Below are 16,133 nucleotides of genomic sequence, written 5' to 3' on the forward strand. Positions count from 1 at the left end.
GAATGAGAGAACTGTCCAGATTTGAGAAATGAGGCTTTATTTATAGAGGTTTTTAGTAACTTATAAAACTAACAGCTTTTGACAAAGTTTGCCAAGCTTTATAGTCAGAGATCAAGGGCTGTCCACAGCAGGGAAGAACAGTTCAGAAAAATTATGAGCTATCCTATTTTTAGGTAGGTTATGAATGTTATCTGAGTGAATTCTTATGCCTTGATCAGAGGTAATAGCTATACAAAGTAGTTGCTTACCTTGGCTTTCAAGTCTGACTGTAAAACTGCAAATTTTGACATAGTTTAGTTTATTAGCAGCCTTCTTAGAAGGTTCCAATGTATAATTATTTAGCTAAAATCACTAGCTTTGGGAATTGTTTAATTGATAATGCTGTTCATTGTGATTTTTACCTGTAAGCAGCCTACTTTAAATTATTTGTTATAGCCAAGAGAAATGTCTCTAAAAACAGTTTTATCATTTTTAGTGTACATCTATCCATTGTCTGCCCCATGCTCTATTTTTCCTCCTGGTTACTTATGGCTAGAATGGACATTCCTGTGCAACTGCTCCAGTTGATTGCATATGTAATGGATGATCTACCTAGCTTATGTTGTCTTAGAATTTTTGCCCTCGAGGAGAAAGTATGGGTCACTTTCTTTGGCAACAGGGCTTGTAAGGTGAGAGGTTTGGTGGCCTTGTTCTAGGTCCTTTGGTGGAAGCCAGCCTCTGCAGGAAGAGAATGCAGAGCTTGGAGATGGACATCATTTGAGGTTATGTTGTAGAGAGATTTCATGGTGGGAGTTTGGTAAACGAAATGTCACACGGAAGATTTAACTGAGATAGTGAAATGGCGTATCTACAGACTCGTGTTTTCCTACCTATGAAGTGAAGTATTGAAATGGGTCTGTTTTTCTGGATTGCAGCCCTTCAGTGGTTCAGGATCAACATTAATCACTGACACCTCCCCCCACGGCCCCAGCCCTGCCCCACACAGAAGCTATCGGTGCGTCTTATGTAATTATTTCTTGGTACTTTTGTTTCAGTAATATATAGGTGCACTGGTGTCACCAGTGTTCGGGGCCCTGTGGATTTGGTAGAAGCAGCATGCATCCTCGCTGCTATGGTTCCACTCAGTCTAATTGTTTGAAAAGTCGATAATGCATCGCTTTAGAACCTACTTGGTGGACCAGGGAAATGAGACGGTAGAACACTGCCATCAGTTGCTGTAGCAAGTGGCCTCCTTTTCATCTTGTTCCACCTATCTATGTAGTCCTGTGTAAAGAAAATGTTTATGTCTGCTTCAGTGACTCGGTGAAAAGCTACTAAACTGGGTCCTTATCTCATGTAAATTTTTAAATTGGCTTGTGCTGTGGTGCTTCTGATTAATTCTAAAATGGAGCTTGTAGGATGTCCCTGGTGGCGCAGTGTTTAAGGCTCTGTGCTCTCAATTCAGGGGGCCCGGGTTCAATCCCTGGCCAGGGAACTAGATCCCACATGCATGCCACAACTAAGAAGCCCGCCTGCCACAACTAAGACCCGGCACAACAAATAAATAAATATTTTAAGAAATGCTTTAATAAAATGGAGTTTGTAGTTCTTGAATCTGTTGTGTGCTAGAAATACCTGAGACTAGCTCTGCTCCCACCCTGAACAATACTAAAATTGAAAACTGGGAAATGTGTCTCAGGACACTCTTTTCAAAAGTTCCCCGAGATGATTCTGACACAGCCAGTCATCACCAGTTGGTGGAAAGTTTAACGACTTTGGACCTACATCTAGTTTTAGTTGTCTTAAAACTGCATGTCATTTTGTATTATCTTTTAACTTGCTCCATTTCTGTTTCAGGCTATACTCTTCAGTGAGGGGAGAGGGTTGTGTATTTCATCACCAACAGAAGACTTCCATATACTTGAGCATAGCAAAGTGACGACTGCTCTGTCTTATCACTGTCCGTAGTCTTTAGAGAAGGTTTTGTTGCTGTTGTCTGTTGTTGTTGGTAAAGTTAAAATATATAGGCAGTAATGATGCAAAAAAGTTAACATGCAATGTCTAGTAAAATCTTACTAATTTATACGTGGACATGGCATATATGAATTAAATGTATGAAAAGAAGATGATAAGTGCTATGGGGAAAAAAAAGCAAAAGTAGATCAGGGCAAATGGGATCCAGAGTGTGCTGCAGTATTAAAGAGGGTGGTCATGGTGGGTCTCTCTGAGGAGACATTGAGAAGAGTCGAGCGAAGATTGGAAGGAGGTGAAGTTCGCCTGGAGGAAACCCGGCACAGAGTATCCGCGGCAGAGGTAACATAATGCCAAGGCTCAGTGTGCGCACGGATGTGTGTGCCTGATGTACTGGAGAATCGGCAGAGAGGCCAGTGTGGAACTTTCTGTGTTCAGGGAGGTAATGGGCCCGATCTCATAGGGGCATATGTAGGAATTTGATGTTTTCCTCTGAATTAGTGGTTGTCAACTTTTTAAAAATTATCATGCCCCTTAGGAAACTTTCTAGACAATTTTATTTTCCTAATGGCTATCCTTTCATAAAATCTTAATACCACAGATATAACATATATTTGTTTATGTACAGTGGCCCTTTGGAGGGCCACTAACCGATGTACAATAATATCCAAGGTTCTTTTCACTCCCTGCCCCCCGCCCCAAACCACTTTTATCTCCTTGGAGATGATACTGCTCCTGTTGAGAATACATGTTCTGAGTGAAATTTTATAGTTGGTCCTGCCTGTCACAATTGGGGGACATCCTGGGGTGGTGGGTGATGGCCCTGAATCACTCTGAGAAGCTGCTCAGGACCCTGGCAGGAGCAAAGGAAACTTTACTTTCTCAAAACCCATAATTCAGACCCACTTTTTTTTCATACATTAAAAAAAATTCGAACGTGGACATGAATTTACCTCTTGCCTCTTTGGTAGGAAAACCCCTCCCACAAATCCCATGCCCGTTGCTCTCATTTTTTGTTTCCTTGTGCTTTATTTCACTTCCCCCCATGACCAAGTGAGTAATTGTGATCCTCGGTGGGGGACCCGTTTTACCTCCTCCCCTTCACACCCACCACGTGGGCACCAGTGCACTTGCACAGAATTCCTAATGCTATTGATCATGCTTTCCTGCCCCAAATGCACTGAGAGCCCAGAGTGGTGAAGGGCAGTAGGGAAAGGAGAGGGAGTAGGGTAGAGAGGAGGGAGAAAAACAAAGCAAGAGAGAAGTAAAGGGTGAGTAGGTCAGGGTTGGGAAGTGTTTGGGATGAGAAGATGCTAATTATTCCCACACAGCTGGTGCCCTTCAACCCCCTCTCGCCTGATAGGGAGACCTCTCAGTGATCCTGTAAGCTCTCTCCCAAGACCACAACGAAAACAAAGCTAGCAAAATCTGAATTCGGTTATAAGTCTGAACTCTCTAGTCAGGTTTAAAAAAATACGTCCTGATCTGGCTGTAATCTTCCATTCTGGCTGCATCTTCTGCCTCTGTCTTCCTGGGATTATCCATTTTTCTCTCTCTGCAGGTGGCTTTTCTGTCTGGGATGCTCTTCCCTCCCTCCTCTGCCTATCTGTGAACTATTTCATTCTTTAAAGCCCTCTTCAAACCACCACTTCCTCTGGGAAGACTCTCCTGTGCCCAGAATTAATCGCAGGGTCCTCTGTGCTATTCTAGAAATTACAGCATCATACTGCAGCTACTAGTCTGTAAGCTGGGTTCCCGCTTTAGCGTTGAGCTCTTCAAAGCATTCTAGCAGCGTGCCTGACCCAGCCGTTGATCTATGTTTGCAGAAGGAGTAAATGAAAAGAGGTGGGTAGTTAGAACACTCCCTCACATCATACACAAAAATAAACTCAAAATGGCTTAAAGACTTAAATATAAGACAGGACACCATAAAACTCGTAGAAGAGAATGTTCGCAAAACATTCTCGGACATAAATAGCAGCAGTACGTTTTGGCTCCATTGCCTAGAGTAATGGAAATAAAAGCAAAAATAAACAAATGGGACCTAATTAAACTTAAATGCTTTTGCACAGCAAAGGAAACCATAAGCAAAATGAAAAGACAACCTATAGAATGCGAGAAAATATTTGCAAACAACGTGACTGACGAGGGCTTAATTTTCAAACAGCACATAGGGCTCAATATCCAAAAAAAAACCCCAAACAACCTGATTAAATAATGGGCAGAACAGAATAGACATTTTCAGAGAGGAAATACAGATGGCCAACAGGCACATGAAAAACTGCTAAACATTACTAATCATCAGGGAAATGCAAATCAAAACCACAGTGAGATACCAACTCACACCTGTCAGAATGGGAACACAAATAACAAATACTGACGAGGATGTAGAGAAAAGGGAACCCTCAGTAAACTGTTGGTGGCAATGTAAATTGGTGCAGCCACTGGAAGAACAGTATGGAGGTTCCTTAAAAAAATAAAAATAGAACTACTGTATGATCCAGCAATCCCACTCCTGGGCATATATCTGGAGAAAACCATAGTTTGAAAATAAACACACACCCTAATGTTCATAGCTGCACTATTTACAGTAGCCAAGACATGGAAGTAACCTAAATGTCCATTGACAGATGAATGGATAAAGAAGATGTGATAGATATATACAATGGAATATTACTCAGCCATAAAAAAGTATGAAATAATGCCATCTGCAGCAACATGGATGGACCTAGAGATTGTCATACTGAGTGAAATAAGTCAGACAAAGACAAATACCATGCACTATTGCTTATATGTGGATTCTAAAAAAATGATACAAATGAACTTATCTACAGAAATAGTCACAGATGTAGAAAAAAAACTTATGGTTGCCAGGAGGGAAAGCGGGGGAGGGATAAATTGGGAGATTGGGATTGACATATACACACTACCATATATAAAATAGGTAACTGATAAGGACCTACTTTATAACACAGGGAACTCTCCTCAATACTCTGTAATGACCTATATGGAAAAAGAATCTAAAAAAGAGTGGATATATGTATATGTATAACTGATTCATTTTGCTGTACAGCAGAAACTAACACAACATTGTAAATCTATACTCCAAAAGAAACTATACTCCAATAAAAATTTAAAAAAACAATGCAACAATAAAATTCTTATACATGTGAAAAAAATAAATCTGTTCATATTATAAAAGACTTAGAAATTAGGAGAAAAGGCACCAACAGTCCCAAGACCTCAACTACAATCACTATTATTATTTTTGTTAATTAATTTATTTTTTATTTATTTATTTTTGGCCGTGTTGGGTCTTTGTTGCTGTGTGTGGGCTTTCTCTAATTGCAGCGAGCGGGGGCTACTCTATGTTGTGGTGCGCAGGCTTCTCATTGTGGTGCCTTCTCTTGTGGTGGAGCACGGGCTCTAGGTGTGCGGGCTTCAATAGTTGTGGTACACAGGCTCAGTAGTTGTGGCACATGGGCTTAGTTGCTCTGCAGCATGTGGGATCTTCCCGGACCAGGGCTCGAACCAGTGTCCCCTGCATTGGCAGGCGGATTCTTAACCACTGCGCCACCAGGGAAGCCCCACTATTGTTATTTTGATGTCGTTTATTTCTCATATTAAAATGTATTTTTAAACATGGAAAAAAAAAAGAAAAGATACATACACCCCAATGTTCATAGCAGCACTATTCACAATAGCCAAGACGTGGAAGCAACCTAGGTGTCCATCAACAGATGAACGGATAAAGAAGATATATATACATTTACATATGTATATATACATACATACATGCAATACTACTCAGCCATAAAAAAAATGAAATAATGCCATTTGCAGCAACACGGATGGACCTAGAGATTATTGTACTAAGTGAAGTAAGTCAGAGAAAGACAAATATTATATGACACCACTCATATGTGGAATCAAAAAAATAGTACAAATTAACTTATTTACAAAACAGAAACAGACTCACAGACATAGAAAACAAACTATGGTTACCAAAGAGGAAGGGGGCGGGGAGGGATAAATTGGGAGTATGGGATTAACAGAGGCACACTACCATATATAAAATAAACAACAAGGATTTACTGTATAGCACAGGGAACTATATTCAATATCTTGTAGTAAACTATAATGGAAAAGAATTGAAAAAAAAGAATATAGATATATACATATATATGTGTAACTGAATCACTTTGCTCTACACTGGAAACTAACACAATATTGTAAATCAACTATACTTCAATTTTTATAAATAAATAAATAAGAAAAGAGATTGATGAGGAGGGAGAAAGAGGAAAGGAGAAAGAGCAGAAAAGGAAGAAAACCTAACTAGTAATCAAAGGAGGCCGGAAGTAGAAGAATAAGAGGAGGAGAAAAAGAACAAACAATCATGCCTCATTCAGAATTTGTAATGTGCATTTTATGTCTTCAGAGCTTTTTCAGGTTATATTTACCAACTCAACCACTTTGTAATGTAAATAAGGTAGGTATGATTAATTTCATTACAGAATAAACAAGTTAAGCAAGTTATGCAAGATATGCAGTAAGTAGCTAGATATTAACAGTGGGTATGACCTGAATCCAGGATTTTTGAGGGGAGTGGTGGAGGTGTGTTATGTATTTCTTTGCAGAGAAAAGGAAAAAAAAAGATTGTGAAAGGAGAAGACCACCCCCACCCATCCACCTCTCCCCAAAAAAGGAAGAAGTAAAATATTCAGGAATTAGGAAGGGATGGGGTGGGTTTCATTTCTGTTTTTCTCTTAAGTCAATAGTCACATTTAGCTCCTCAACCATACAACTCTAGAGGATGGATTTGAGGTTATTTGTCTTGGAGAAATGAAGGCAGAGGAGGTAAGGGGGAAAGGAAACAAGTTGAGTCTTGGGGTTAAGGAAAATAGTGACATCTAATTCTTTTGTCATTAGGACTAGATGCAGCTTAGGACAGTGGAGACTGGAGCCCAAAACGTGCAAAAATGGGAAGGAAAAGAAAGCATGATGGGTTTTGTGTAGGGTCCTTAAATGAAACTGCATCCCTAGGGCAAAGAGATGGAGAGGTTTGTTGATGAAGGCAGTTAACATTTTAAAACCTATTTTAAAAACCAAACAATACAGAAGAATTGTAGCAACATTAGGAAACATGCATAAGCAAAAAGGTGAAAATAAAAGTTACCCACAATCAGGGCTTCCCTGGTGGTGTAGTGGTTAAGAATCCGCCTGCCAATGCAGGGGACACTGGTTCGAGCCCTGGTCCGGGAACATCCCTCATGCCGCGGAGTAACTAAGCCCGTGCACCACAATTACTGAGCCTGCGCTCTAGAGCCTGCGAGCCACAACGACTGAGCCCGCATGCCACAACTACTGAAGCCTGCGCGCCTAGAGCCCACGCTCCGCAACAAGAGAAGCCACCGCAATGAGAAGCCACCACAATGAGAAGCCTGCTCACCGCAACAAAGAGTAGCCCCGGCTCGCCGCAACTAGAGAAAGCCCATGAGCAGCAACAAAGACACAGCACAGCCAAAAAAAAAAAAGACTAACGGAAAAGAGAAAACTATCACAGGACTTGTGACTTATCTCCCATTTAGAAAAGAAAAACAGACACAATATCTATAGCGATTACTTTAAACAAAAGTATATCCCAAGCAGCCAGAATCAAGTACAAGTCTTGAAGGTACCTGAAGAGTAGGAAGGTAAAATAGAAAAGCTATAGCCAGTTGTTCAGTGACCATGATCTCTGTGAACTCAACTGTAAAGTTGGCATCAGACTAATTGTAGCACTTGCTTATCATGCTTTTGAGAAAAGTTCAGCTAATTTATCCCTCTCCCCCTTTCCCCTTTAGTAACCATAAGTTTGTTTTCTATGCCTGTGAGTCTATTTCTGTTTTGTAAATAAGTGCATTTGTATTTTTTTGATTCCACATATAAGTGATATCATACAGCATTTGTCTTTCTCTGTCTGACACTTCACTTAGTATGATAATCTCTGGGTCCACCCATGTTACTGCAAATGGCATCATATCATTCTTTTTTATGGCTGAGTAATACTCCATTACATATATATACCACACCTTCTTTATCCATTCGTCTGTGGATGGACACTCATGATGGCTGCTTTAAAAATCCTCATCAGATAATTCCAACATCTGAGTAATCTTGGTGTTGGCACCGGGTGATTGTCTTTTCTCATTCAAGTTGTGATTGTCCTGGGTCTTGGTATGATGAGTGATTTTCTCTTGTATACTGGACATTTTAGGTAGTATATTGTGAGACCCAGGTCTATTTAGCAGGCAGTCACCCTGTTTAGGTGTAGCATGTAGGTCCAGGTTGGGGGGGGATGTTCAGCTCCCTTTGGGCCCTGCTGATGCCACCCTGGTGTAAGTGGAGCACCAATTCCCATGGCCTTGTTGCCTCCAGATGAAGGGGGAAGTTCAGGTCCACACTTCGCACTACTGACATCAGGGTGGGGGAGTGCAGTGCCAACCAGCATTTCTTCACTCCATTTTTTCCTGCTGTTTCACTGCCAGGTGGGAACAGAAGCTCAGATCCCTCCTGGAGTCAATTTTATTTTGATTAGTGTATATCTTACTTTGAATTCTTTATACCCTACAAAGAACCCAGTAGATATCTTGCAAATGGAAATATTCTTTAAGAATATTCAGCAGATGGAATAAAGAGTGGAATGAATACCACTTTAGAGCAAATCAGCTAAAGATTTATTTCAGAATTCAGGTTCTCTTCCTCATCGCTACAGTATTCTTTAGAATTCTCTTTACTCTTCTACAGTTAATAATTCTTTATGTTAACTTTCCCTGTTCCAATTAATGTGTGATTTCTTTATCCTGACTGGACACAGACTGATACACTAGTAGTTCCTAATGAATCCCTTTTTTTAAAAAATTATTATTATTTATTTATTTAATTTATTTTTGGCTGCATTGGGTCTTCGTTGCTGTGTGCGGGCTTTCTCTAGTTGCAGCTAGCGTGGGCTACTCCTCGTTGCGGTGCGCGGGCTTCTCATTGCAGTGGCTTCTCTCGTTATGGAGCACAGGCTCTAGGCGCGCAGGCTTCAGTTGTTGTGGCACGTGGGCTCAGTAGTTGTGGCTCAAGGGCTCTGGAGCGCAGGCTCAGTAGTTGTGGCGCACGGGCTTAGTTGCTCCGTGGCATGTGGGATCTTCCCAGACCAGGGCTCGAACCCATGTCTCCTGCATTGGCAGGTGGATTCTTAACCACTGTACCACCAGGGAAGCCCTGAATCCCTTTTTTGACATTTCTCTTTTTTGCAGTAATAAAAAGAGCCCTGGAATTTCAGTGGCTGTTTGACACAAAAGTTTATTTTGAACTCATCTGAAGTCCAGCCAGTGTCTGGGAGCAGCCTTCCACACTGCTGTCCTCCAAGCTGCTACTCGAGAACCCAGGTCCCTTTCATTCTATGTCTCCACTGTCCCCTAGGGCCTCCCCAGAGGTCACTACTTGTCCTCTGCACCCAGCCCACTGATGAGCTGAGAAAGAGAGACAGAGACAGAGACAGAGAGACAGAGAGACAGAGAACAAAGGATTGCATGAGATGTTTGATGTCCAGGCATGGAAATGGTATGCATCTTCACTGCCCAAGTTCCAATGACCACAACCTATTCATGGTCCAAACAGGGAATTTGGGAAACACTGTCTTCAGGAAAAGAAAATGCAACTAGCTAGCCCCTGCTTCCCATCTTTCTAATGTATTTACATTAATTTTAGACATAGTAATCTGTGTCTAATATATTTTATAATTATATATTTTTATAATTGTATATTTTTCTCTTCATAGTCAAAACTAATACTGTGATTTAGTTTCTTGTATAGTGATTCATATTTCCTTGTCTCTCTCTTTCTTCCTTCCTCTCTCTTTCCTTCCTTCCTTCCTTTCTTTTTCTTTCTTCCTTTTCTTTCTTCTTTTCTTTCTTTCTCTTTCTTTCTCTCTCTCTCTTTCTTTTTCTTTTCTTTCTTTCTACTTTTCATCAATAAATACTTATTAAGCACCTGTGATGTCCAGGCAGTGTTCTAGGTTCTAGGAAAACAGCAGTGACCAACAAGAAAAAAAGATTCCTGTTTTGTGGTGCATAAACTCTGGTGAAAAGACTCAGAAACAAGTAACAAAATAAATATACATACGACTCCGAAGAATGAAAAAATTTGTGAGAAAAAGTAATGTGAAAGTTCAAGATGATGAGGAGGGAGGAAGATGCTTCTGAGGCCGTTTCATTTGGGCTGAGTCCAGAGCAATAAGGAGCCAGCTCTGTGACGATCTTGGTGATCATCTCTGTCTCATGCAACCCTCTGCCTCTTTTTCAACTACAGCTCTGCAGCTGAACATGCATGAAGAAAAAGTTCAACCACACTGAATGTTCTCACTTTAAAACCTCAAGGGGGCCTAATGCTGCACAATAATCATGGTGGTTCTCAAAATGTGATCCCCAGACCGGCAGCATCAGTATCACCTGGGAGCTTGTTAGACATACAACTTCTCAGGCCCCACCCCAGACCTACTGAATCAGAAATCCTGGGGAGGAGCTCAGTCTGTGTTTCAACAAGCTCTCCAGACGACTCATGCACACTGAAGTTTTAGAGCCACTGCACTCATCCCACCGTACTTCTCTCTCCTGAAATCTTCCTCATCTTCACACTCAGCTGATGACTTAACCTATTTTCTTGGGCAAAATGAAGAAAAAACTTTCCATGCTCCCAAATACAATTGGTCTTTCCACTTCAGCTCTAAACCTCATTCCCTCTTGCCTATTCAAGAACATCACTCGAAAAAAAAAAGAAAAAAAAAAAAGAACATCACTCGACCAATTTTCCCCTCTCCCTCCTAAATCATCTTCCTTCTCAATAGCCTTATTTCCATCACATTCCCATTAGCATATAGACATGTTACTTTTTACTTTATTTTCACATGCTTAAGTATTTTCAAATGAATTACAGACATCATGATGTTCCACCCCCAAATATTTCAGTATATACCTTTAAAAAAAAACAGAATATCTTTAAACATAACCAAAAGTAGATTCTTTGCATCTAATACTCAGTTCATAATCAAATTTGCTCAATTGTCCTTCAAGAGTTTATACAATTGTTTTTGCAAATCCACATCCATTCCAGGATCTGGTGTTCTGCCCCTTGATTTTTTTTGAAATACAGGCCAGTCCTTTCTTTTCTTGGCCCTGCTGTATGGAAAAGCCAGGGCCATTTGTCCTGTCAAATGTTCCACCTTTGGATATTTCTGATTGCTTCCTTATGGTGGCATTTAGTTTGTCCTCTATTTCTTGTAATTCCCATAAACTGGAACTTTTCTGCTTGTTACACAAATGGTACAGAATTATAGCAGAAAATTAAGGAACAGTTCATGAATCATAAACATAAATTAATTATATTAGGGAAAATTACATTTCCAAAATTAAGTATTGTTATGGTTGTTTCTTTTGGGACTTGTTTATTTCTGTTCCAGTTATTATGTTCTTCTTTCAGATCAATTTTTAAATACATATATTTTTATTTTCTGTTAGATGAACTTAGTGTGTTATGGAGGTTAGATACTAAATAGAGTTTGCTTGTAGATTTTTTGATGATGGCCATTCTGACTGGTGTGAGATGACATCTCATTGTAGTTTTGATTTGCATTTCTCTAATGATTAATGATGTTGAGCATTCTTTCATGTGTTTGTTGGCAGTCTGTATATCTTCTTTGGAGAAATGTCTGTTGAGGTCTTCTGCCCATTTTTGGATTGGGTTGTTTGTTTTTTTGATATTGAGCTGCATGAGCTGCTTGTAAATTTTGGAAATTAATCCTTTGTCAGTTGCTTCATTTGCAAATATTTTCTCCCATTCTGAGGGTTGTCTTTTTGTCTTGTTTATGGTTTCCTTTGCTGTGCAAAAGCATTTAAGTTTCATTAGGTCCCATTTGTTTATTTTTGTTTTTATTTCCATTTCTCTAGGAGGTGGGTCAAAAAGGATCTTGCTGTGTTTATGTCATAGAGTGTTCTGCCTATGTTTACTCTAAGAGTTTTATAGTGTCTGGCCTTACACTTAGGTCTTTAATCCATTTTGAGTTTATTTTTGTGTCCGGTGTTAGGGAGTGTTCTACTTTCATTCTTTTACATGTAGCTGCCCAGTTTTCCCAGCACCACTTATTGAAGAGACTGTCTTTTCTCCATTGTATATTCTTGCCTCCTTTATCAAAAATAAGGTGACCATTTGTGCGTGGGTATATCTCTGGGGTTTCTATCCTGTTCCATTGATCTATATTTCTGTTTTTGTGCCAGTACCATACTGCCTTGATTACTGTAGTATAGTCTGAAGTCAGGGAGCCTGATTCCTCCAGCTCCGTTTTTCTTTCTCAAGATTACTTTGGATATTCGATCTACAAACAATAAATGCTGGAGAGGGTGTGGAGAAAAGGGAACCCTCTTGCACTGTTGGTGGGAATGTAAATTGATACAGCCACTATGGAGAACAGTATGGAGGTTCCTTAAAAAACTAAAAATAGAACTACCATACGACCCAGCAATCCCACTACTGGGCATATACCCTGAGAAAACCATAATTCAAAAAGAGTCATGTACCACAATGTTCATTGCAGCTCTATTTACAATAGCCAGGACATGGAAGCAACCTAAGTGTCCATCAACAAGTGAATGGATAAAGAAGATGTGGCACATATATACAATGGAATATTACTCAGCCATAAAAAGAAATGAAATTGAGATATTTTTAGTGAGGTGGATGGACCTAGAGTCTGTCATACAGAGTGAAGTAAGTCAGAAAGAGAAAAACAAATACCGTATGCTAACACATATATATGGAATCTAAAAAAAAAAAAAAAGGGGTCATGAAGAACCTAGGGGCAGGACAGGAATAAAAATGCAGACCTACTAGAGAATGGACTTGAGGATACGGGGAGGGGGAAGGGTAACCTGGGACAAAGTGAGAGAGTGGCATGGACATATATACACTACCAAATATAAAACCGATAGCTAGTGGGAAGCAGCCGCATAGCACAGGGAGATCAGCTCAGTGCTTTGTGACCACCTAGAGGGGTGGGATAGGGAGGGTGGGAGGGAGGGAGATGCAAGAGGGAAGAGATATGGGGATATATGTATACGTAGAGCTGATTCACTTTGTTATAAAGCAGAAACTAACACACCATTGTAAAGCAATTATACTCCAATAAAGATGTTAAAAACATAAATAAATAAAATAAATAGAGTTTGCATGTGAACCGCCCCCACCAAAAGTGGCTGGTGAAAAAGCCACATTTCCCAGACTTTCTTGCAACTAGGGATTGCCATGTGACATACTTCAAGCCAATGACATTTCTGAGTTTGGCTTCAGGAAAGTTCTTTAACGGGCAGAGAGACTTGGCTGGTGAATGTCTTTTGCCCTTTTCTCTTCCTTTTCCTGACCTCCTAAGATGCAGCTCTGGTGCTGGGAGGGAGCAGACATCTTGTGACCATAGGAAACAAGCAAATGCTAAGTTTGGTTGAAAGGAAAGTTACAGGGAGCCAGGGTTCCTACTGGGATCACAGGTCTGCTGTGCCCCCGCACCCAGGCTGCCTTCTTCCAGACTTCTCCTTATGTGAGACACACAATTTTTCTCTAATTTGTTTAAGCTCCTGGGTTTTGTTTATTTGTTTCTGTACTTCAGAGCTGAATCCATGCCATATTTCACACAATTGTGGATTTTTCAGCTTATTCTAATTTAAACCATTTTTCTTTCACATGATTGAAATCTGTATTATTACATGCATACCAAAAAAAAACTGACACAAAAGAGCCAACATCAGGGCATCACTTGTAAAATCACTGACATCTAAAAATAAAGAAAGAATCCTTTGGGCATTTAAGCAAAATAGGTTTAAGTCACCTATAAGAGAAAATTTAAGATTGACTTAGATTAATAAACAACAACATTGAACACTAGAAGACAGTGGAACAATGCTTGCAAAGACCACAAACTATAAGAAAACAAAACAAAAACACCCAAGAATTTTACACTCACATCTTCAAGGAATTCATAGAAAAGACTCTGACAAGTACAGGTTTCTGGTAACTGACTATACTGCTGAACTGAATGAATAAGCATTTTCAGAACTCTAATGGAAAACTGATGAACTTATAAAAGTGCTAACAAAAGATCAAGATGAAAAAAAATTAATTACATGGGACTGAGTGAACTGATGAGGATGATTATAAGTTTTGTGACTTTCTGTTTGAATTAAAAAAAAAAATCCCACAAGGACTCAGAGGCAAAAAATGTACAAATCAATTTTCACTGCAAAGTAAAGGAGCTGTTACAGTGGAGGATTCCTGGACTGAATGTCAATATTATGACATAGTGTGAGTGTGTTTCGTGTTTGGTAACTGCAGTCATTGTTGCTTCTGTTGTGGTCATCCATTTACAATGCTCGGTGTCAGTCTATTTATCTCTTGTAAAAATAAAATACAGTGTGTGTGTATGAAAAAAAAAAATTGTTGAATTCCACCCATGAACTATGCTGAACATTTCCCTGGACTCCCCTGGTCCAGGCACTATGCTATTTGTATCATTAAAACTGATTACGGTTTTCTTCATATTTATCACCAGTTTGACTTCCATAGCTGAGGCTTACTCTGCTATCAGCAGGATTCCTTGGCTCCTTTGGAAGTTTTCAAAGTGAAAATCCAAGAACACAGATGAATTCTGGCAGCCAGAAGCCCTTAATTTAGTGTGTGGGTTCCAGCGAGATGAGAGGAACTGTATTTTAGGATTAAACAATTAGATAACCCTGAATTAAACTTGTGGTGTACTCATCACATTCTTTTCTTGGATTCATGTGCAATGTAACTGTACTTGACGTGATCCAATTATGTCTTAAGTTCCTGATTGCCAAAGCTAACTGAATAATAAAAGTAATGTACCAGTCATATTTACAAAAGTTGTATAGAGCCAATGACCTTGGAAAGGGCATCTTACCTCTAATTGTGCATTATGGGCCATGTGGCCCCTACAAATCATAAAGAATAATCATTAAAATGCTAAAACTCAATTATGAGTTCAACGAAAGGTAGAGACTCTCCATTACATTTTATTAATATTGAAGGAGGACGAAGAGCATGAATGGGCACAGACTATAGCATCTTTTTTTTCTGGTCTGTTGTGTGGTTCCAACCTCAGGACACTTACTGTGTTCACAAATGCCTGTAATCCCTTGCACATCTGAACAATTTCATTAAAGAGAAAGGTGTCCTGAAAAAAAAAAAAAGAATTTTACACTCAGCTAAAGTATTACACAACTGTGAAGGCAACAGACCAACATTTCAAATATGTGATAATCCAGGAAATACAGCTGACTTTCTAAAAGAACAACAAAAGTCAAACTTCAGTCAGATAAGAGATTACTGATAAGATTCAGCAATTCTACTCCTGGGTATTTATCTGAAGGAAAGGAAAACACTAACTCAAAAAGATCTCCCCTCCATGTTCATACAGTACTATTTTTTTTCTTTTTCGGTACGCGGGCCGCTCACTGTTGTGGCCTCTCCTGTTGCGGAGCACAGGCTCCGGATGCTCAGGCTCATCGGCCATGGCTCACGGGCCCAGCCGCTCCGCGGCATGTGGGATCTTCCCAGACCGGGGCACGAACCCGTGTCCCCTGCATCGGCAGGCAGACTCTCAACCACTGCGCCACCAGGGAAGCCCCATACAGGACTATTTACAATAGCCAAGATATGGAAACAACCTAAGTGTCCATCAATGGATGAATAAAGAAAATGTGGTGTATATACATAATGGAATATTAATCCATAAAACAGAAGGAAATCTTGCTGTTTGCAACAACCTGGATAGACTTTGACAGCATTATGCTAAGTGAAATAAGTCAGACAGAGGAAGACAAGTATCGTATGGTCTCACATATATGCGGAACCCCACTCTCGATCCTTATGCGAGAGAGTTCTTTTCCCTTAATAAGGTACAACCTGGCACAGTCACACCCACACCTTCACATCTTGGGTCTTAAATGATGCCTGTGTCAGCTTCAGGTTCTTCCAGATTTCTTTTATAAGAACAAAAGACACTTTAAAAAATTTATTCACAGTTTTTGCCTTTCAACTCAAAAGGCAAAAATGCATATATTTTTTTGAAACTTGTAAAGCAAAGCTCC

General features: G+C 39.9%; 1 protein-coding gene across 4 annotated transcripts in view; it reads right to left on the reverse strand.

Moving 5' to 3' along the window:
* LAMTOR4 (late endosomal/lysosomal adaptor, MAPK and MTOR activator 4) overlaps positions 1-16,133 on the reverse strand; it is a 57,199-nt gene that overhangs the window by 25,565 nt on the left and 15,501 nt on the right. For 3 of the 4 annotated variants that reach the window (XM_033426507.2, XM_033426506.2, XM_033426504.2), the window contains exon 2: positions 15,155-15,217. In XM_033426507.2, coding sequence (XP_033282398.2) covers positions 15,155-15,187 — 33 coding nt within the window. In that variant the 5' untranslated portion in view covers positions 15,188-15,217. Of the gene's footprint in view, positions 1-15,154; positions 15,218-16,133 lie in introns of those variants that run through there. The other variant, XM_033426508.2, reaches the window with a different exon arrangement.

This window comes from Orcinus orca, chromosome 16 (assembly GCF_937001465.1).
Source record: "Orcinus orca chromosome 16, mOrcOrc1.1, whole genome shotgun sequence".
NCBI classification, from domain to species: Eukaryota; Metazoa; Chordata; class Mammalia; order Artiodactyla; family Delphinidae; genus Orcinus; species Orcinus orca.